Genomic DNA, 20,879 nt, shown 5'->3' with positions numbered 1-20,879 from the left:
TCTTATTCAAGATGTCCACTTTTTATATTTAATAATAAATCTCTCTCTCATCTCTTCTCATTAAAATATTTAACTACATTTTTCTCTCTATTTATTTCACTTAAAAACTCCTTCTAAAATTTCGTGTCACTCAAGAATGTGGATATCTTAATTGGAAAGAATGAAGTATTACATTTTCTAGTTTTATCTGATTTTAAAACTAACTAATTACTATGATTCATTCGGACCAATATAGTGCTAAGGGTGTCCACTATAGGAGGACAGTCGCCTCCCACCGCCGCCCCCCTTCTCGCACAGCCGTTTCATAGCCGCGGCTCACCGTTTCCACGCAATAGGGCGCCGCAGCCCTCGCCCCACCCCTTCTTCCTCAGCCGTGTCCTCGGCGACTCGGCGTCGAACGCCCTTCCGCCCCCGATTTTTTGTCCACTTCGGGGCGGACGCCCCGCCCACTATAGACAGGCGCAGCTTAGCCGCTTCCGGGGCGACCGGTGCGCCGCACCTATAGTGGACACTCTAAGTGCTAACATAACTTGTTGATGATGCTGGGAAGAAGACAAACAGTTGTTATAATTAAGTATTGAGTCACAATAAATTTATCAATTCAACAAGCAAGTTGGAGTTTGAATATGTCATTGTAACTGTACACTTCTTTTCTTGATAATAAATTTTACTCTATACTTTAATAATTAATTAAATATATAATTACATTAATGTTTCCCTGTGTCATTACCATCTTCTTCTTCTTCTTTTTCTTTGGCTATATCTTCTTCCTCATTTTGTGCCCCATTTTCTTTATCATCTTCTTTGTGATGATCATGGTTGATGGCACTCTCCACGACACATTCCACATAATCCTCTACTTTTTCCTCTACTTCTTGAACCTGCATATAAAATTAATTAATTAACCAAATAGATCAACATATATAATAAGTAGGGTCCTAATCCCATAAGCCTACCATTTATATAAGAACTAAGAACCATTCTAGAATTAGATCGTAAAATGGATGGTTTCGAGTTTCCTGACTTCAATATCGATTCCCTTTGATTCATGTAAGTGGGGTAAAATAAAAATGAATTTTGAAATATAGTACAAACTAATATTAATATTAAAGAGAATTGATAAATTTTAAGATGTAATTATAGAGATTAATACATCAATGAACTGACATAGTTCTCTCATTATAGATGTTTCATTATTTGTTTAAATGCTCTATATATGTAGTGTTCCATCTCCTTCAAAAGTTCAAACACACTATATATGCTATGTGTCCCATTTCTATCAAACACACTATTTCCAAATGAAGAAAATAGCTATTTTCAATATTCATTCTTATATTTTCGTCACGCCAATTGAGTTTCATTCCAAGTTTATACCAACGTTAATTAACGAAAATTATTTGATTAATTACTTAACCTTATCTATCAAGTATCCAAGTTTATGTGCATCCTTATTAGCTATTTCAGCCACATGCTCAACAAAATCCACTGCTTTTTTTAGCCCTCCGCCCTCGGGAAGATCCTCCGCCAATTTCTCCGCCACCTTCTCCACCCCCTCCGATGCCTTCTCCACCGCCTCAACTATTTCCTCGGCTATCTCCACCGCCGTCTCCACTCCATCTGAAAATTCACACCCACATTATTAGAATTATGCACTTATAATCTATATTAATTCCTTATTAAAAATTATGAAAAATAGACTTACTTTTAATTTTAAGAAGCGATGTCCATTTACTACTAAAGAAGGGTAGAACTACGGTTATAGCTACTCCCACAATCCATTTTCTGCACCGATTTATATCGATAATAGAATTATTTAACCACAAACATGATAATATATTAACTATATTTTGACGATTAAAAAATTGAATTCGACGTACATGAAACTGAAAGGAGGCTTGGAGGGAGGTGGATTTCCCGGTTGAACAACGCTGCGTACGATAAATCTACTGAAGATATATTAATTAAGAAAAATTAATTGATCGATTGCATCAGTGGATTATATATAGTACTATATTAATAATGATGAAAATTATATGAAATATTGATCATCCAATGTAACACGTACCTTGGACTTGCGTAATATTGTTTCGATCGAATTTTATGTTCCCAAAAACACGAAGATGAAGAAGAGGAAGAAGATAATGGTATCGATTTTCGAGTTTCAGAAGGCCGAGAATATTGAGGTGGGAGAAATTTGAAGGTGATGAGAGATTTGGATATGGATATGGACATGTTTTATGATGGCTTTTTGAATGTTTACGTGGAATATGGAATATTTCTATTGATTATATCTTGATGAATTTTCGAAAGTTGTTAGCTCTAATCAAATAATTAATCTTGTGAAGAAACGTGGTAGATTTTTATAGAAGAAGTAGAAGAAGAAACAGTTGCGAGTCTTTAATTCGCAGTAAGTGTCTTGCAAGAAATCTCTATTCAATATAGTCTTGTTTCCAACCTGCTCCAAGCTGACTTTTTAATTTTTATTGGACAAAATAAGTCAATTCGTGGGTAATTTAAGATGAGACATATTACATTTTAGAGTTTTATACTCCATGTTACTGTTAATATATTTATGTCTTTGTGTTGAAATTTGAATTTAATTACATGTTGTATTTATAAAGTGATGTATTTGTGTTGATAATTCTAATATGAAATATTGGAAATTCTGCTTTCTAGATTGGAAATTCGTTTTATTTTAACGTGACCTGCATACTAAACATACGCGCGATTAAAAAAAAGTTCGTCTATAAATCTCATTTATGTGTAAACATGAAGTAAATTAGGTAGGATTTGTGAAACTTGTATAAGATTTGCAAATCATATATCTATAAATCTATTTTTCTAATTCGCACTTATATTGTTAGGATCGTCATTAAAAAAATTGTTTGAAATTCTCTCAAGCGATGTATTTTACTGCTAATTTAAAAACTCAGCCTTTACGTGCTAGGTAGCTAACGACGTGTATCATTCTCCCTCGACTAAAAATAAACTATGGCCTTTGCTGTTAATATATATATATATATATATATATATATATATATATATATTATCTTTAGCGTAACTAATCCATTAAGAAGCCTGAGTCACTTACAATTAATTTTATAAGATGATTAACATCTAATTAGAATATAATCAAAAGTGATGATGCAATACTGATGATGATTTGTAACCCCAATAATTTAATTTTCTTCGTAGCTAGCAGCCCCAACTTTTGAAAAGGGAAAATCGAATGATGATATTTCTATTCTTGATCTCTTGTACATTTCTAGTTTGTCATGATCTCTATCTGTTGGAAGAGATTAAGTGTCTTAACAGCTAAGCTGTGGTTCATACATAAAATAGGCTTTATAGGTAGAATCAAATAAAATGGATTATAGGCCTTAATTTGATTATTTTTAAGATTAGGCATGAAGCTTTTGGACCCCTTACCAGTGGTGGGCCAACTTAATTAAAATAGGCTACTTACTTAAACAAAATGGGCTTTATTATTATGATTTGCGATTAAGCTTCAATATGATATAAACTATGCTACTTGGATTCACAATTCAGATTCAATCGTCAAGCCCTATGAACTTTTACATAATAATACAAATCGTGTTTTTCCAAGCTTCATAAACATTCACGTGTATTATTAAATTCAAGCATCTTTTTAAATTTATTGATTATGTAATAGTGAGAAAATATATATCGCTAATTAGTTACACGAAAATAAAATATTTATAAAGTGAACGAAAAGTTTATTATGTGACTATTATGGGGTGTTTGGTTTGCAAGATTGTATCCGGGATTAAATTTGTAGTGTGTTTGGTTCATGAGATTCAATCTCACAACTCAATTCTAGATGGATAATTAGTCATAGCTAATTCTCTATGTCTAAAATAATCTCACAACTCAATCCTAGATTATATCTTGGCATTATTTTATCTTGGAAACCGAACACTACCTATATGAACTAATAATATTTGACTTGGTGATGGGAGTTTCTTCTCTATATAATTCAAAAATATTATGCGTATTTTACTTAGTGAAATGTACAATCTACAGACTACAATTAATTAATCTCTTCCGTCTAGTCTATAATGCAAGTTATTACATTAATTTACTTACTACTAGCTACTATTCTTTAATATAATGGTTACACCAATAAATTATATTTAAGGCCCAATCATTACACATTTTTAGATACCAGCTAGGCTCAACATTCAACAATATTACATATGAATGTTAATTTTATATAATACCCATCATAAATACTTTCTCACGATAGAAGTCCTATTTGGTCATGGCACGAGTTTTAAAAAATGTAAAGAAAAATAGATTGAATAAGTAAGTGGAATATGATTCTCACTTACATATATTGGTTTTATAATAAAATGTGAGTGGAATAAGTTGGTGGAATGTGGAGCCTACTTAACATTTATGGTAAAAGTGAAATAGGACTCTTATTATAGGAAATACTGAAATAGCAAAATATGACTCTTATTATGGGACGGATGAAGTATTAATGGATGCCACGAAGAGATGAACTCAAACGAGACAAACACAAGAGAATTCATACACCAAATATTATAAGAGCAATATAGAATATACCTAATTTCCTCATTCCTTCAAAATATAATTAAAACTCAAACCAAGTGAAAACAATACACAAAACCCCACAGATCCATAGGCTTGATATAATCATACAATCTAAAATCATCCAAAATATGTAGTAGCTACTAACATAACTCAAACCCTACCATTATCACTACACTAATAAATTCATTGCTAACTTAACAAGATTTTGTCTACAACCCTAACCCACTCATCATAGTCAGTTATACTTATACATCACCTATATCTTAGATCTTCCAATCTACACCACACCAAAATGCATATCCATGCAAACAACACAACAATTTGTAACCCTAATTAATGTCGATTTTGCCGCCATAAAATTCCTCTTTCCAACAAACCCTAATCAAACTCATAACATAAATATCGATCAAGAAGAGATTCCCACACCAAGAAAATCTATGAACGGGACGTCTTTCCTCTCGATGGATTTCTCCTCAAGCAATCCATCTGCACTCGTCCGCGTCATGCCAAATTGGTACGACCCCTCCCCACCACGTGACGAATAATTGAAGATGTTTGAAACCGCGGTCTTACCAATTCTGGCCTCAATTGAGTCATGGTAGGGGCTAAATATGGAGAATTTGCTTTGATGATTATAACCTCTTTTTCTTCTTCCACGTGGATCAGAAGAGTAAGGTGATAAACTATTAGGCCAGCCAGAGAAGGAACACAAAGGGAAGATTTTGTCCTTGCTTTGGCTTTTTGAATCTTCGAAATTAATCCCACCATTTTGGAAGCTGATTTTGGAACCATACTTCTCTTGAAGCCTTGAATTCCTTTGCCGGAAAATGTAATTAGTGGGAGGATTAGCATCATGATCTTGATTATGGGCTCTAATAATTTTTCCAGAAAGCTTGGATTTTTCTCTTTGCTTTCTTGCCATAATCACATGCCAATGGTTTTTCACAGCATTATCAGTTCTACCAGGAAAAAGCCTTGAAATTAAAGCCCATTTGTTTCCATGTATTCTATGAGCTGCAAGGAGCCTTTCTTCCTCTTCCTCCGAGAACGGCCGTCGATTTATTCTTGGATCAAGTTGGTTAAACCATCTCAATCTGCAACTCTTCCCTACACATCATATTTATCAAAGATTAAAAAATATTTTGATTTTTTAAGGAAATTTTATTTAATGTTATTTTTAGGGTTTAGGGGCAGAAATAAGTGACAAATTACAATATGAATTTATCTTGAAATTATTATCTTACCATCTTGATTTTAATCTACAAGAAATTATTTCCATATGAAGATATACTAATAGATATAGGGTTAATTACCTGATCTTCCTTGGAGTTTTTCAGCAATGGAATTCCAATTTTGAGGGCCATATTTTTCGACGATCTGTCGGAGTTTTTCGTCTTCTGCAGGCCTCCAGTGGCCTCGTGGGCAAGTTCTTGGATCATCGTTCGAGCCACGACATCTAGTTTCATCCATGGAAATTTCAGCTCTATATATCTAGCTAGTTTATCAAAAGAATATCAGAAAAGGAAATCTAGAGAAAGTAGGAAAGAAGAAGATATATATCAACTGATGAAATAATTGGCTTTGCACCACAAAATGGACTTTAACATGTAGGAAAGTGAAAAGAAAGAAAGCCACCAATTTTTATTTCTGGCTAATTATGGCCCTTGAATATTAAAATTGTGGTTATTACTGAGGTTTACTTGTCAGAATCAAAATATATACTTCAATTACATACATGACACAAATCACTTGAAATATCTTTCTTGCTTCATTTTAGCTTTTTATTTTTCGTTAGTGCATCTAATATAGTCATCATTATGGTATATATTTGCCGTATGTTTGTAAGATAATAAAAGTATATAATAATAATAATAATAATAATAATATCATTGTTACTATTATTAGTATTACACTGTTACTACTACTACTATTACATCGTTCTATTAATTATATTTTGTAGAAAACTGGGTATTATATAGCAAAATATTAGGACTAAATGTTTTTAAGAATGTGATATAATGACTACAAATTTTCAGAACTATTGCTAATGGCTAATTAATTAGTCATACTCATTTCAAAATATTAGCAATGGAATATTGCATGGAATTTAATGAATTATATATCTTACATCAGCAGCAGCCAAAAACAATCTGATAAACAAACTTCAATTAATAAAGCATGAAACATAATTCATACAGAAGAAGATATATTACCTTGAATGGAGAAGAAGAAAATATCAATATAATCAGAGCCGTCGAAATATTACTGATCAGATACAGTTAATGAAAATCTCATAGAAAGATTGATTGATCAGAAGAAAAGAACATCCAACAAGGAAGACGAAGAATTTCTCTAGAAAAAGATTGTCAAAAAATAATAATAATAATTATTATTATTAGGCTATATAAAGTTTCAAAGAGGCCAGGATTGAAAAGCTTGTAGCTGAAATATTGTAATGGTTGGTAGCCTCTCTATTTTTTTTTATCTATAGATACACTTCACAATTTAATATTATAGAATTTGAACTATATGTACGTAACAAGACAATTACTTAGGCTTTGTACATGCTTACACAAAATGCACTTAATTGGATTTAGTAATAAATAATTTTATTTTAGGAACAAACCATAAATTAGTTTCAGAAGTTTATTTTCTTGTTCAAAGGTATAAGGTTAGACAAATTCGTCCCCAAAGTAATTAGGATTTCCACGTTTTCCATATATATTAGTTAGGTCAGAAAAAATTAATAAATTGGGGAAAGAAATAAAATTAAATGAACTTTCTCATGCAATTAATTAGTTATGTGGAGTAGTATATTAAAATAACAGACCAAGGAAAACATTTTTCTTTGCTACCTATTTGTTTAGTCAAATATATTTATTCTTTTTTAAGTAATTAAACTCTAAGTATTTATTTTCCGTTTTATCAATTATTAATTCAGGTATATACGTATATAAATAAGTACTAGAAAAGATTAGAAAATAGTGGGTTGAGAGTTGAAATAGATGTACTTTCCATGCAGATGATAAGTCAAAAGCAAACTTAGAAAGAAACAAAGCAATTAAACGTAAAAAATTGATTTCTTAACTGACTGATTATTCCATACCCCACGAAATTAATCACTTTGGTTTTCCAAAGGCAGTCTGAAAAATAGTTTATCCATTCACATCAAACATAGTTTACCAAAGAACACAAGCCATCTCAAAAATGGTGGGTGCAAAATCAGTGTAATCAAATTGCGGTAATATGTCTTAATTTCCCATCATAAGTAAATATGCTCTGTCTAATCAAGAACAAGTGTACTAAACATCAACTTAATTATTAATCACCACTCTCGTTTTTATTCCAATTTGTCGTATTGGATTAGAACATTCATAATCTCGGCAAGAATGTCTTTTTATGAATGTTGGTAAGGCAAATATTTTCAAGCAATTTTCACTTTCATTAATTAGTAGTGTATACAATGTTTGGTTCGATCATCTTGAAGATAGTTTGATAAGTGTTCAAGAGTGTATATAATATAATATTACGTTACATACCTTATGTGACACCAGACTTGTGCATTGTTCTCGTTTAGTTCATGTTAGCGTTAGTTATGTATATAGGAGTTTTTTAGATGAAGGTATCTAATTTGATCATATTAAAATAGTTAGTATATCTTATAGTAGGAGTAATTTTTTCAAATTGTTACATATTCATGTAATATGCGTATATGATGTGTAAACTTGAAAATTTGTTTGTGTGCCTAATTAAATTATTTTAAGTTGGACTTTTTTGTTGATATATTTATTTTATTTGGGGGGTTCCTAAAATTTGTTAGGGTGCCAAATAGTTATATACTTAGTTCCCTCGGTTGTCATAGCTACTAGAAAATGGTTAGGCAAAATAATAAATTAATACAGCAACTTAACGAGACTGTAATTTCCTCCCTACAACATATATTCCACAAGCATGAAAAAATGGGATCTCAGTTAGTAAAAAAAATAAAAGTTTAATTTCTTAGAAAAGACAGTTAAACGTAACCTAATCAAGTAAGGTTGAGAAAATGATAAAAGAGAAGAATAATTAATAAACAGATTTGGAATAGCTTTCAGTGAATTGATAAAACACAAATCAGTTAACTTGCAAAGGTAAAATATGATAACATTTGATCCAAAGTGTCTCTATAATGAAAACAATAATTTACCTCAATTATTTATCTCATCTTTCCAAGAAATCCATTTTAGCAACACATCAACGAACGCTATTAACTTAAACCTCAACAAACAAACTTTGACCCAACCCTCTACCATATTCACCTCTACTTTTATTTATACCGCAGTTATACATTTAATTTAGTGCAACTATAAATTCTTTAGGTAACTTATTTAATAGGGTGTGATCAATTGCTAACTTTCTTAAGTTACTAACTCTGATAACTCATTAATGCAGTGTATTAAAAATATCAACACGGTGATATTAAAATGTCAACACATAATTTTGTTGACATTTCAATATATTGTGCTGATATTATGTGTTGATATTATAATGTCATCGTATTGACGTTTTTAATACACTGCGTTGATGAGTTAGCACAGTTAACAACTTAAAAAATTATATAGCGCACCCCATTAGTTAATAGCGGAGTAGTATATTGGTATATATGATTGTATATTTGATATAAGATGAGAATTTTTGTATCTAAAATTCTTTCTAGTTGAGATAAATTTGTTAATTTCGTAGATATATTAATTACTTAAACAGAATTTAGTTATACCCAAAATGGGACGCCTCTATGCAGAGATAACCACATGCAAAATTAGTGACCTATGTTCTACCACTTGTCAAAGCAAACATTTTTTAAAACTAGATTAGCTGATGATTAACACTTAATTAGCAGCCTTTTTTTCCAAACATACGAATCACTTGAACATAAAGATGGCGTGTCATCCACCGCAAAAATTAAATAATAAAAAATGTAAGAAATTTTCAAACAAGTAAGCCATATAGAATGTATGTGTTTAAATGGATGGACAAACTTTTCTTGTTGAAATTCAGTTAATACCAACCTCCATTTCATTTTGATTAAAGAATTATTACGTTTGGTTAATTAATTAGAAATAAATTTAAGTATAGATAGTTGGCATTTTTGTATCTATCATTTCAAAAGATTGCCACTCCTTTTCGGTTAGCCATACCCATACCTTTTAGTTCTCATTTTTAAGGTGGAGTATTTGGATTTAAGATGCGACACTTTAGCTACCTTTTGTGTGATTATTAATTAATAATGGATTCAGGTTTCTTGATTGAGCAAAAACTGAAGTTTTTTTTATGACATTTCTGATTTCTTTTATGCATCGATCATTGTAGGTCAGGTGGTTTAAAATAGTACGAAATTATAATATATCATTAAGTTATTGCCGCGGAATTAATGTAGATATTAAAAACCTATTCTGATTTAGGTTTTCTTGGGAAATAAAATAAAATCGTACACACTACTAAAAAAACACGGTTTAGCGAGCACAAAAATGCTCGTTACACCAAAAAAATGTTTGCTAAATATCATTAACGAGCCTTACTAGCAACCATATCACGGTGCTCGTAACCACATCGCTCACTATATTTTGTGGGCACTAGCTAGTGATTGTTGTATGACGAACATGCATATGTGCTCACGAAGGCGCGATTCTCAGGGATTCTGGTGAGCATAGTTTGTGCTCGTCATGTTGAATTCTGGATGGAGGGAAAATTTATGAATAGTTTTTTTTATGAGAGAAAACACATGCTTAAGCCTGCATTTTTGGCTAGCTATTGTTCGATAGCTAGATATTCAAAAAACAAATACTACAAACAGCACAATTGCAAAGCAAAAACTAACCTAACAACTTGCCCATAATTAAGTACACGACCTTTAAAAAAACGCAAAATTTAGTTAAAATGTTTAATTAAAATCATCATGAATAACGTACTTAACTAGTAAGCATTATACTAACATTAAGATTGCAAAATGGAAAAAGAAAATATGATTCATCAACAATCATGATTTTGGCTACCAAATCAAAGTTGGTTAATTCTATTACGCCGCCATTCTTGTAAGGAAAAGATTAATAATCTTTTAAATATTTAGGAGGTTGAATGGTTCATTACATCTTACCTACCAAAATTATTCTTCAAAGACTTACCAACATACTTTTTCATATTTGTTATCTTCTAAAAAATACTATCATATTTGTAAATTTAGCTACAAGTATTTTTATTAATGAATTGGACTCTCAATCTTAACTAATATCTACATAGTTAAATATCGTGGGCTTTGGCCCATTTATCTAACTGGACCCCGTGAAGTGTTATGGGCTGAACCCCATTTGTGAAAACCATGGCCTATCTACCAGGTTTAAGAGAGAGAAAATGTTTCTTTCTTTTATCAAATAAAAAAATTAAATCTCATTAGCTAGGTTGAAATTGAGAAGATATATCGGTCGTTTACATTTTTCTCCTTTTCCATTTTTTGTGTGACTGGATAAATGTCGATTGCATATAATTGTGATTATTATTTACAACAATTTAATGATAGATAGTGTAACACAGACATGAAACCAGATTTGTAACAAAATCTGCAGATATATTAAAAATTTCCATTGCTATGGATTAACATAATATTACCAACAGAATTCTGGATGTTATTAGTGTTTGATGCCAAGAAAACAATAGGGGCTAATGACGCAAATCACTCTTAATAAAGTTTCCATCTATTTTAACTTCCTCTCCTTCTTAGGAAATGATACGTTACACTCCTTACATGAACTCCTTATGTAAGCACCACACTCGTTCGAAGCACGTTTAATATTATTCGTTTTGATTTTTATATTTAGTTTGATTCTTGTACATTAAAAAATGTTATTGGGAATTTTAATTTCACAAATTTCCTAAAATCTATGCTCGGTTTTTTATTTTATTCATTTATTTAAAGTTATAAAGAAAACGAGCAAATCGAGCTTTAATTTTTTTGAATTTATAAAATTAAAAATCTCAATAACATTTTCTAATGTACAATAATCAAACTGAACACATTAATCAAAACGAACAGTGTTAAATGTGCTTCGAACGAATGTGGTGTTCACTTAAGGAGTGTTATCATTTCTCTCATCTTATTTATACCTAAATTATAGAGTTGTACATATATATAATCATTATTATTTGTTTAATGAAATTGTTAGCCATGTGAGACCATTCACTTAAAATTGAAAAAGAAGATTGTTGAGTGAATAAATTTGTTAAATTGATACATTCGATCTGTGCGCTCTTACAAAAGAGAAATCCTCAAATACATAGAGAAATCCTCAAATACATAATGATTGAGAATATTTATTTAGTCACATGAATTAAGAAAATAATTATTATTCTAAATAATAAATTTAGACCCATCACAAAAAGATAATATAATAACATGAAAAAGAGAAAGGCAGTGCCAAATAAAAAGGAGATTCTTTGAGTGAAATGCTTTGTTGTTAATCTATATAGTTTATCATTGGTTTTTCGAAGTTAGTTAACTTCATATAATGAGTAAGAAATTCTTGTAATTATTATCTCTCTGGAATCAACTATGCTGCCTAGGAAAAGAAATCATATATATACTCCCTCCATCATAAAGAAATACTAGGTCATATTTCCTTTCTTCTTTTTTTTCCATATTATCTATTTATGGAAACTTTTTCCTCCTTTTTCCTCCTTTTTTCTTTATCATTTTTGTGCCCCATAACCCACTACACAATTTCAATTATTTTTTTTTCATTCTCTCTTACTTTACCAATTACACATTAAAACTCGTGTCGATCCCAAAAAGTCTATTTCTATAGGACGGAGGGAGCATATAATGGGTACAAAAGAAAAAAGAGCCGAGAGTTGTGTTCATCACTTCACCGGAGCCACCTGCAGTTTAGTAATGGAGAACATGTTGGAATAACTGAACAATTACTTGAAATCTTTGTTTGATGATTAACCAAGAATAACGGAAAATAAGCAAAAATTGTAGAGCGTAAGCGTACCTTGATTCATCTAGAATAGAATGGTAGAATTGCTTTGCAGCGGCTATGGATCTTCCAAACGATCAGAGACGTTCTTCACAATAGTCTGTAAATGGAGTACAGAGATATCAAATCGTTCTTCTTACATGTAGCGCTCATAACCTATCTTTATTTATATAAATATAAGACCATTTATTTTCTATTCGGTCCCTCGACAAATAGAAAATTTCATATGGTATCTACACTTATTTCCGTAACAAATAAATATAATTCAGCCCAAACTTTAATCTTTGTTGGATCATTTTAATTGGGCAACTGAAAGATAGTTATACACATTAAATTAGTCATATGAAAGCCCAAATTTCTAACAGGACAAGCTTACGAATGTATCATCAAGCAAAGGCTAATGTCTCTACTCAAATTATAACATAACGTATTCATTGGTTATCAGTCAAAGTTAAATTAAACATTATGTAAATATAATTAGACTAAAGTCCAATTTTAGTCCCTTACATTTGCACTAAAATTCTTTTTGGTCACATGCATTAAGTTTGTATCCTTTTGATCCCTAACATATTGTTTTGGTACATTTTGGTCCCAAATAAATTGTTTTGGTCCAAAATAATCATTTTCTGTTAAAATTAACAGTCAAAATATTTAATCAATTTACTAACTTAATTATAATCTAGGACTAAAGTTTAATTTTGGTCCCATACATTTTCCATAAAATTCTTTTCGGGTCCATACATTAAGTTTGTGACCTTATTTGGGACCAAAAATAATTTTAGGGCAAATATAAGGGATCAAAATTGGACTTTAGTCATATAATTATTACTGAAAAAGTAAAAGACAGACAGAAGATTGTTTGATTGAATTAATTTGTTAGTTTGATACGCCGCAAAAATCACTATTCACGAAAATGAAAATTTAAACATGTTATTTGATACTCCATAATATCATAGTTATGCTTAACTGTAGTACTACACGATTTTTAAAATATTATCATAATGGAAAAGCAAAAAAGAGAATGGAGAAAGAAAAAGAGAGAGAGTAAAGAAGATTGTTTAATTTGTGACTTTAATGTATAATTTGCAGAGATTGGAGAGTGTATATGAATCTGGAATTCCAAAATGTTTGAAATATATACTACTACTAGTAGTAGCTAATTAGAAACAATCTTTATATTAGACTCCAACACGAAGAGAGTGAGATAGTTGAGAAGGTAAAAAAGAAGAAAATGAGTGAGATAGAAAAGGAAGAGGACAAGAGAGCGATGGTCGATCATTGGAGCCACGAGCTTCCTTGCCTCTAACAATCGAAAGGGAAGACCATCATCACTCTCTTTTTCTCTCTTATCTTGAATATATGAGATATGACTACAAATGTGATGCATGTTCCAAATTTTTGCTGCCCAAATATTGGGTATATCATTGTCAAATTTGTAGATATATTGTCCACATCAACAAGCCACCTCCCATCATTGAGTATGTGCTACTATCTAAATGATTACATTATCTTTCCTTGGCTATGATTAACATGAAGGCATTTGTATGTCAGCTAAATTTTGTTGACGTACAAATGCATCAGTGTTGACATCTATTTTACACGAAAACATTTGTAAGTATTAGTTGACATACAAATGTCTTCGTGTAATATAAGTTGTTGACATAGTTAGGAGTTAACAATTAACAAATACGTAGTTAGCAACTTATCACATCCCATTTTTTATTTTCCTTAATTATGTGCTGTGTTTTCATGTCCAGCATAAATTATGGGAAAGACATTATCCATCTTACAACAAATGAGGTGGGTAAGGAACTAATTACACCTTTTGTGATGAGCCAAAGAGGAGAAACATTGATACCACCCATCATCATACCTGATGATGATGGTGATGAGTTGGTGAATATGAAATATAAGTTCCTTCTTCACCAACATCAACTCACTTTAGTCTCATCGGATCAAAACCAAGAAGAAGAGGAAGAGGAGAATTATGGAGTGAGATCAGAATTGATATGTGATGGATGCATCACTCATATATCATCAACTACTACTAGTAGTAGTAGTAAATATTACTACATGAGTTGCAGTGAGTGCAAATGCAATCTTCACACAGCCTGCTTTCACTTGCCGCCTCGCCTCGCCTCCAGTCTCTTCCACTCCGCCACATAGACCATTATCACCAACTAGTCCTCCAATCTTTTGACAAACACAGGCATTGGGAGAGCCAGCATTGCCGAGTTTGTTACTATCATATGAACGGGTTGTTTTACGCTTTTGGAGGGTGCAGCTTCAAAGTAGACATCAAGTGCGCTTGCATGCCAGACACCATCCATCACGCTGCTCACCCGCAGCATCTCCTCAAGCACGCGGCCTTGCCGGATGTATCCTGCCATGTAAACCGAAAGAGCATGTCATGTGCTGCCCGTTGTGGCAGCAGCGTATACTATGACTGTTACGCGTGCATCAGCAGCTCATGTGATTTCATTGTGCACGTTGGATGCACCTTGTTGCCGGCATCAGTAAGCAGCCGGAGATGGGACAAGCACCACCCGCTGCTGCTGGCTGACGCACGACGCCACTCTCAATCGTCCTGGCGATTTCTACACCGTCTCAAGAGTTGGATGTATCACTGCCGCGCCTGCAATATATCCTTCCATCTGTATTGCTTACAGACTACATCCGGCCAGTATAGAAACATGAAGTTGGGGCAGGAATATGTGAATCCAGCAACCCATCCACACCGTCTCACCTTTCAACTTCTTACCACAAAGCGCCGATGCGACCTTTGTCGTGGGATCAGCCATGGATGCCAAGGATTTTACTGTGCACCATGTGACTTCTTCATTTGTCTTCTCACCTGTGGTAAACAAAAATGGTCCAAGATGGGGATATGAAGGTCGTCGATTGCAAATTAAGGTGGGGCCACCAGCTCGCCGATTTTCTCCCGCTCGCGCGACACTCAGCGAGAAGAGAGAGCTGCAGAGCGGTCTCGCTGGTGGCTTTATAGCATCTATATAGTACTCCATATTTCTTTAACTAATGGTGTGGTCCATTTCCTGCAATATCAATTATCTATGAATTTCTTCATGTCTATATTTCTGAAATCTGGTCAAAACTAGTTTACAACAATTTAATGATCGTGTAACATACAGCCCACAACATGAAGCCAGATTCGTGGCAAAATATGCAGATATATTAAAATTTCCCTTAGTCTGGATTAACCTATCTTTTCTCAACAAAATATCAATTACTACAACAGAGAGAGAGAGACAGACAGACGGATTTTATTAGTGTTTGATGCCAAGAAAACACAAGCCTACTTCAGCTTGAGCCTGCAACTCCTCCAGCACTTTCACCATCTTCTCTCGGCAATGCACGGTTTCTTTCCGCTCCGAGAGGATACTCCGTAATCTTCACAACAAAGCACGAGGTTAGCTAACTCGACAAGCCACTCACATTTAAACACTGTAAATTAACGATAGATCTTACTTCTGTACTGTTGCAGTGTCTCCGTGGCCTGTACAGATAACGAGCATGGCGTTGTCAGGGAGAGAGGAATATATGCTCTTTACTCTGCTGTTTATTCGACTAAGAATATCCTCCAGCTCCGACGTGATATTGTACGCGCTTCTTTGTCTACTGGAAGGCTTCTTACTACATGTAAGCAAGGAGATCATCTCTGCTATCTTTGTATTTAGGCTCTCGTCGTCGTCTGCCTGTTTCTTGAAATGAGTATACAACTCTGAGAACTGCGTCCAGATGAACTGCACGCGGTCACTTTTTACCTGAGCATTTCAAAAAAACATGAGATTAGAGGAATAAAGACTAATCAGAAAGAAGAAAAGAAGTATGAATACCTCTTTTCTGGCTTTCATAAGAGCTTCGTCGTCACTGGATACAGGAATTGAATGAGATGATTCAGAGGCGTATCGCTTCACTATAGATACGTTATCAATCAAAGAAGATGTTTTTCCAGAGTCACTTAATACTGTCAGGAGTTTCTTCCGCATGAGCGCCGGTGGCAAGCCAAAACCGGGACCTGATACCAATGGAACAACCAAATAATAAGATAAGAATAAATATATCATTCAAACATGAACGAGAATACTCAAATGAATAGAGTCAAAGAAAAAATATTATTCAGAGTGATCGAAATCAATATGCCATCAAGTGATCGAAACGCACTTCAAATCATGATCAAACAGGACTCGTTGGACCAGATATAGTTCGTTTTTAAAAATAATTGTTCCTAAAAACTGATAATTTGTTTAGTTGACAGCTATAATGCAACCATGAGCTTCTAAAAATAAATAAATAAATATGCATTAGCATGATTTAGCATATACTCCTATCCAAAATGCGGATAAATTACATACCATGTTTAATTTTTAACAATGCAAGCTCCATTGTAGCTCTAGCATCTTCAATGCTATCGTGTCCATTTCCTGAATCTTGAATCACTATGGAAAGGAACTTTCTTGTTAACACGCGCAAAGCTGTTTTATAAGACTGACCTCGTGGGTGTCTATACAAAATTGCGGTATCAATCACCAAATCATGTTTGATCTTCAAAGCTAACAAATCATTTTCCAGTGAATGCCCAACAAGGATAGTCTCCTTGTAAACAAGTCCCAGAAAATCTTCCTGAAGAAATAAGCAGCTGTTAAAACATATTATAAATATACTTAACATAATAAATCTAGGAAGTTGGGAAAAAGGTCATCAGAATAAAACAGTGGCCTCAAAATTTAATGCCAGTCTTTTATCAAAAGCAGGTGCCACGTCTAAGGTAGGATTTTGAATTTGTTCAAATATTTTAAAACTATCTAATATCTCATGCATTTAGATGAGGCGATAATTCAACATATTACAATAAGAAAAGCCAGAAGGTCAAAATAGACCTGAACATCTTCAAGTGTTGTAGTAACGCTTTCCAGCATCTCGTGAGTAATTCCACTATACCTGCAATTGCATAATACCTCAAAGTCTTAATATGCTTGATTCAACCCTGCCAAAAGCTAGAGTTCGTATTCCATAATCAAGAAAAGAATTAAGAATCTATGGGGCAAAGCATAAATTCCCGGGACCACTAGTAACATGCTCTACTGCAGGCGGTTTGAAAATTTCCATCAAGCTAAACCAGATTATCGAAGATATTTTATGATCATTCCATGATCAAAGGAAAGTAACTGTTAAACATTATTAATAGGCACGAGCAGAGTGCTAAGAAAATTACTTGACCAAAAAAGAAAACGAAATTCCAGTAATGTCCCAATTAAGTTAAATCAGGATTCAGCCATTTATTTGGTTCTGACTCATGATTACTGAAAATATTACACAACCATAATTCAAACCTCATTAGACGACACACATAAGATGCAGTTTCATAAAATAGTTAAAAAAAACCATGTACCTTGTGTTGTAATCAGTAATAGGATTTGCTGGTTTAACAAGCTTATCCAATAATACCTGCATGTACAATAAAATTAGGCAATCCTGTACCAGTATAAATTCCCAAACTATAGTTTGCAACCATCCAATAAACAGAAAATGCATACAACTTTTTCGTCCACTAAAGTGAATCCTACCTGCCCAGTTGTATCAACCAGCGTAATTCTTGTAAGCTCAAAACCTTTTCTAGTAATGCACTGTGGCAAAACAAATTGGTGAACAAAAATACAATTATAGATAACACTAAATGACTTCCAAAAGTGCACTTCTTCTAAGTCAAGAAAGGAATATAAAGTGCGGTTTCAGCATGGAAGAATATGACCTCAATCTTGGCCCAGCCCCGACACTATTTTATTAATTAATACTCTAATACTTTTTTGGACAGAATAAAAAACATGGGTAAAAGATGAAACAATCAAGCAGTAGAACCACTGAAAGCCGATCTACCAAGCAAGTACGGTACTTGGTCTCTATTTTCCCTATACAGAGGGATGATATTATATCTTTTCCTTTTCCAATTGACATGAAACAGAAAATTTTATTACAAAGAGGATGGGTTGTTACGAAGGGATTAGTAATCCCCACATCCTCTTTCAGGTAGTTAAAGGAAGAACAAGGGAAGAATTCAAATAATGAAAAGATTTCTATTGTTTTCTGCTCCTAATATATGCTCCAACTCTAAACACGGAGTATTTTTTTCTATTTAAGCCCTCTGGTCAAATTTAATATCAGAACTAACATCCGCTATCATACCATCTCACAGTCAAGTGCCAAAATCCCATGCAATGGAGTTCCAGAAGGAGCAGGAAGTGTTGAAAGAAAGTCTGCAAGAGTCAAATGTTTTAAAAAACTATTACAATGTGTATCCCAAACAACAAAGTAAGATATTTATAAAGCTCCTTTTAGAGGATATATAGCATCACCTGGATCTTTGAAACAATATCCATTATCTTCCAATTGCTTAGGTGTAAGTGTGTAGTAAGTAACTGGGAATGGCAAGTTTCCTTTTAAATCAATAGGAGATGCACTACCTGAAGAGTCCTGATTTCCTGCTAAAAGCATGAATTAGGTAGTACCATAATAAATCCAGCAGGGGCATGGCAGCTAGAACCATGTTGTATAATGCTAAAACCAGATGTGAACCTCTCCTTTTCTCATTCCATTACTTTATTAACTTTCCTTGCACATGTTAGTTAAGTCCCAACAGACATGGAAGGAAGTGCATGCTTCAAATCTTGTACATTCAAATTGTTCTCCAAGTACAACCACCACGTACAAAAATCCCCAAAATGTTCACATGGTATTTCAAGGATATTGAGTATCCGTCTATCTGAAGAAACACAAACCTTGAGAGGATATCCGTGCAGCTTTCTTTTCAGTCTGTTCGTCCTCGTCCCTTTTTCTTTTAACTTTGCATGTAAGTAGAGCATCTATAGTCTGCATTCCATCTGATACACAGCTAGCACATAGCAAAAGGGAAATATTAGAAATAGAAGTAAAGAATCTCATTCCAAGATATGTGTACTAATTAGTAATTAGTAATTACCTTAAAGCTAAAACTGGTCTAGGAATTCCACAACATTCTTTAAGACTTTTTAGTAGTTTGGACTGTGACAAATACAATGCTGCATCAAGACCGGGGATATAAAGCATGACGACTTTGGGAATTAAGGGCTTGTTCTGCAAATAACAATCACAAGATGTAAACTGACAACGAAATGATATTTGCACTGATGCAGCTAGCAAGACATATCCAGAACTGAGAAGCAATTGAGATCTTTACTTTAATGAATACCCACGACGGCATGAAGCCCTCAGCAAGTACCCAGGTGGCAAGTCCTTGGACATCCTGCAACAAGAAATGGAAACGTTACTAACGCCGCTTTAAAAGAATAGGTTCGGGGAACAATCTATACAAGGTTCAGACATCAGACCACACCTGGAAATTCAAGGCTGAGGTAGCTTTAGTCTCCTTAAATTCGACGTCAGCTCTTGCCTGCACAGCTAAAAAGGAAACCATGAGCTTAGACCAACACAAGATTAACGAAAATCGAAGCATCTCTCCACATTTTAACAGAGCTTTCAATAGAAAAAATGCACATACAAGCGCACCCAACAAATTAAAACAGAATTTCACAATGTATTTCCTTTCAAATTAAAAGAACCAGCTTTTAACAAACCTATAATTAGCTCAAGAAAACATGTCTTCAATTTTTCTAGAAACCCTTCTCCTCCACTTTGCTTACTTATTTAACAAAATTTCCCCCCAAAAAATAGCTCCCTGTGATGCCCAATCACTCAATCATCAAAGTGTATGCAAACATACAGAATACCCACAAAAAAAAGAGCAATCTTGCAACAAGTTCAACTAAATTCTAAGGCGGCAAAATAAGATTAACATATAATCTTGAACGATTTCAATTGAGCTAAAATAACTGGGAATTTAATAAAAGTAAAACCTCTGGGCCATAGATATCGAAGAAGGATTTCGCAATGCCACTGGCTTCGGTGTTTTCCTCATTGTGCTTCTGGAGTTCATCGTCTGTGGAATTCATGTTGTATCGGTACGAGGAAGAGAGTAGTGAATGTTGATACTTGATTGATATTGGCTAAGCCCTAAATTTGTTTATTTTTATCACAGAACAATACAACATTTAAAAAGCCCTAATTTTTAAGAATATATTATGTCGAAACATGATTATATACTGAGAAAAAACATACTTAGACATCTCTGATCTAATCTTTACGATTCTGAAAATTTCCAGGCTAATTATATTAGAGAAATTTTTGCATTAATTCTAAAAAAATTTCACCTATAAGCATTTTTATTTTTACCAAATGGGC

At 33.2% G+C, this 20,879-nt stretch overlaps 4 protein-coding genes across 9 annotated transcripts; 1 reads left to right on the top strand and 3 right to left on the bottom strand.

Moving 5' to 3' along the window:
- Positions 1-592: 592 nt before the first annotated feature.
- On the bottom strand, positions 593-2,307 carry LOC121781915. Of its 2 annotated transcripts, none has more exons than XM_042179622.1 (5): positions 2,066-2,307; positions 1,878-1,946; positions 1,703-1,782; positions 1,415-1,617; positions 593-881 (listed from the first exon to the last, which is right to left on the bottom strand). In XM_042179622.1, the coding sequence occupies exons 1-5, from the start codon at positions 2,230-2,232 to the stop codon at positions 708-710; spliced, it is 693 nt and encodes a 230-aa protein (XP_042035556.1). In that variant the 5' UTR covers positions 2,233-2,307; the 3' UTR covers positions 593-707. The 2 variants fall into 2 exon arrangements, with proteins under 2 accessions (XP_042035556.1, XP_042035559.1); XM_042179625.1 differs by having other exon boundaries at positions 1,878-1,943.
- A 2,280-nt stretch (positions 2,308-4,587) lies between these two features.
- On the bottom strand, positions 4,588-6,971 carry LOC121781025 (transcription factor MYB54-like). Of its 3 annotated transcripts, none has more exons than XM_042178701.1 (3): positions 6,792-6,971; positions 5,892-6,073; positions 4,588-5,685 (listed from the first exon to the last, which is right to left on the bottom strand). In XM_042178701.1, the coding sequence occupies exons 2-3, from the start codon at positions 6,046-6,048 to the stop codon at positions 4,985-4,987; spliced, it is 858 nt and encodes a 285-aa protein (XP_042034635.1). In that variant the 5' UTR covers positions 6,049-6,073; positions 6,792-6,971; the 3' UTR covers positions 4,588-4,984. The 3 variants fall into 3 exon arrangements, with proteins under 3 accessions (XP_042034635.1, XP_042034637.1, XP_042034634.1); XM_042178703.1 differs by having other exon boundaries at positions 5,892-6,069; XM_042178700.1 differs by lacking the exon at positions 6,792-6,971 and having other exon boundaries at positions 5,892-6,494.
- A 6,966-nt stretch (positions 6,972-13,937) lies between these two features.
- Positions 13,938-15,560, top strand: LOC121780603. The gene is made up of 2 exons (XM_042178216.1): positions 13,938-14,065; positions 14,345-15,560. The coding sequence occupies exon 2, from the start codon at positions 14,681-14,683 to the stop codon at positions 15,476-15,478; it is 798 nt and encodes a 265-aa protein (XP_042034150.1). The 5' UTR covers positions 13,938-14,065; positions 14,345-14,680; the 3' UTR covers positions 15,479-15,560.
- A 92-nt stretch (positions 15,561-15,652) lies between these two features.
- On the bottom strand, positions 15,653-20,678 carry LOC121780602 (small RNA degrading nuclease 5-like). Of its 3 annotated transcripts, none has more exons than XM_042178212.1 (14): positions 20,495-20,678; positions 19,975-20,031; positions 19,819-19,884; positions 19,582-19,715; positions 19,382-19,494; positions 18,959-19,087; positions 18,789-18,859; positions 18,173-18,232; positions 17,998-18,053; positions 17,486-17,546; positions 16,961-17,228; positions 16,442-16,623; positions 16,074-16,369; positions 15,653-15,995 (listed from the first exon to the last, which is right to left on the bottom strand). In XM_042178212.1, exons 1-14 carry the CDS (start codon positions 20,588-20,590, stop codon positions 15,872-15,874), a joined length of 1,713 nt encoding a protein of 570 aa, XP_042034146.1. In that variant the 5' UTR covers positions 20,591-20,678; the 3' UTR covers positions 15,653-15,871. The 3 variants fall into 3 exon arrangements, with proteins under 3 accessions (XP_042034146.1, XP_042034148.1, XP_042034149.1); XM_042178214.1 differs by having other exon boundaries at positions 18,959-19,084; positions 20,495-20,677; XM_042178215.1 differs by having other exon boundaries at positions 19,975-20,039; positions 20,495-20,624.
- Between the last annotated feature and the right edge of the window lie 201 nt (positions 20,679-20,879).

Source organism: Salvia splendens, chromosome 20, assembly GCF_004379255.2.
Source record: "Salvia splendens isolate huo1 chromosome 20, SspV2, whole genome shotgun sequence".
Classification (NCBI taxonomy): Eukaryota; Viridiplantae; Streptophyta; class Magnoliopsida; order Lamiales; family Lamiaceae; genus Salvia; species Salvia splendens.
The sequence above is the reverse complement of the archived record's forward strand: the minus strand, read 5'-3'. Positions and strand labels throughout refer to the sequence as shown.

What these genes read in the sequence shown, in the direction of transcription:
- LOC121781915 (XM_042179622.1), bottom strand. Translation starts at nt 2,232, where the DNA reads ATGTCCATATCCATATCCAAATCTCTCATCACCTTCAAATTTCTCCCA. An exon ending in CAATATTACGCAAGTCCAAG is followed by an intron (nt 1,947 to 2,065) that starts GTACGTGTTACA and finishes ATATATCTTCAG; the next exon opens with TAGATTTATCGTACGCAGCG. An exon ending in TTGGATACTTGATAGATAAG is followed by an intron (nt 882 to 1,414) that starts GTTAAGTAATTA and finishes TTTTATATGCAG; the next exon opens with GTTCAAGAAGTAGAGGAAAA.
- LOC121781025 (XM_042178701.1), bottom strand. Translation starts at nt 6,048, where the DNA reads ATGGATGAAACTAGATGTCGTGGCTCGAACGATGATCCAAGAACTTGC. An exon ending in AAAACTCCAAGGAAGATCAG is followed by an intron (nt 5,686 to 5,891) that starts GTAATTAACCCT and finishes TATGATGTGTAG; the next exon opens with GGAAGAGTTGCAGATTGAGA.
- LOC121780603 (XM_042178216.1), top strand. Translation starts at nt 14,681, where the DNA reads ATGCAATCTTCACACAGCCTGCTTTCACTTGCCGCCTCGCCTCGCCTC.
- LOC121780602 (XM_042178212.1), bottom strand. Translation starts at nt 20,590, where the DNA reads ATGAATTCCACAGACGATGAACTCCAGAAGCACAATGAGGAAAACACC. An exon ending in CCTCAGCCTTGAATTTCCAG is followed by an intron (nt 19,885 to 19,974) that starts GTGTGGTCTGAT and finishes TTCTTGTTGCAG; the next exon opens with GATGTCCAAGGACTTGCCAC. An exon ending in TGGCACTTGACTGTGAGATG is followed by an intron (nt 18,233 to 18,788) that starts GTATGATAGCGG and finishes GTTTTGCCACAG; the next exon opens with TGCATTACTAGAAAAGGTTT.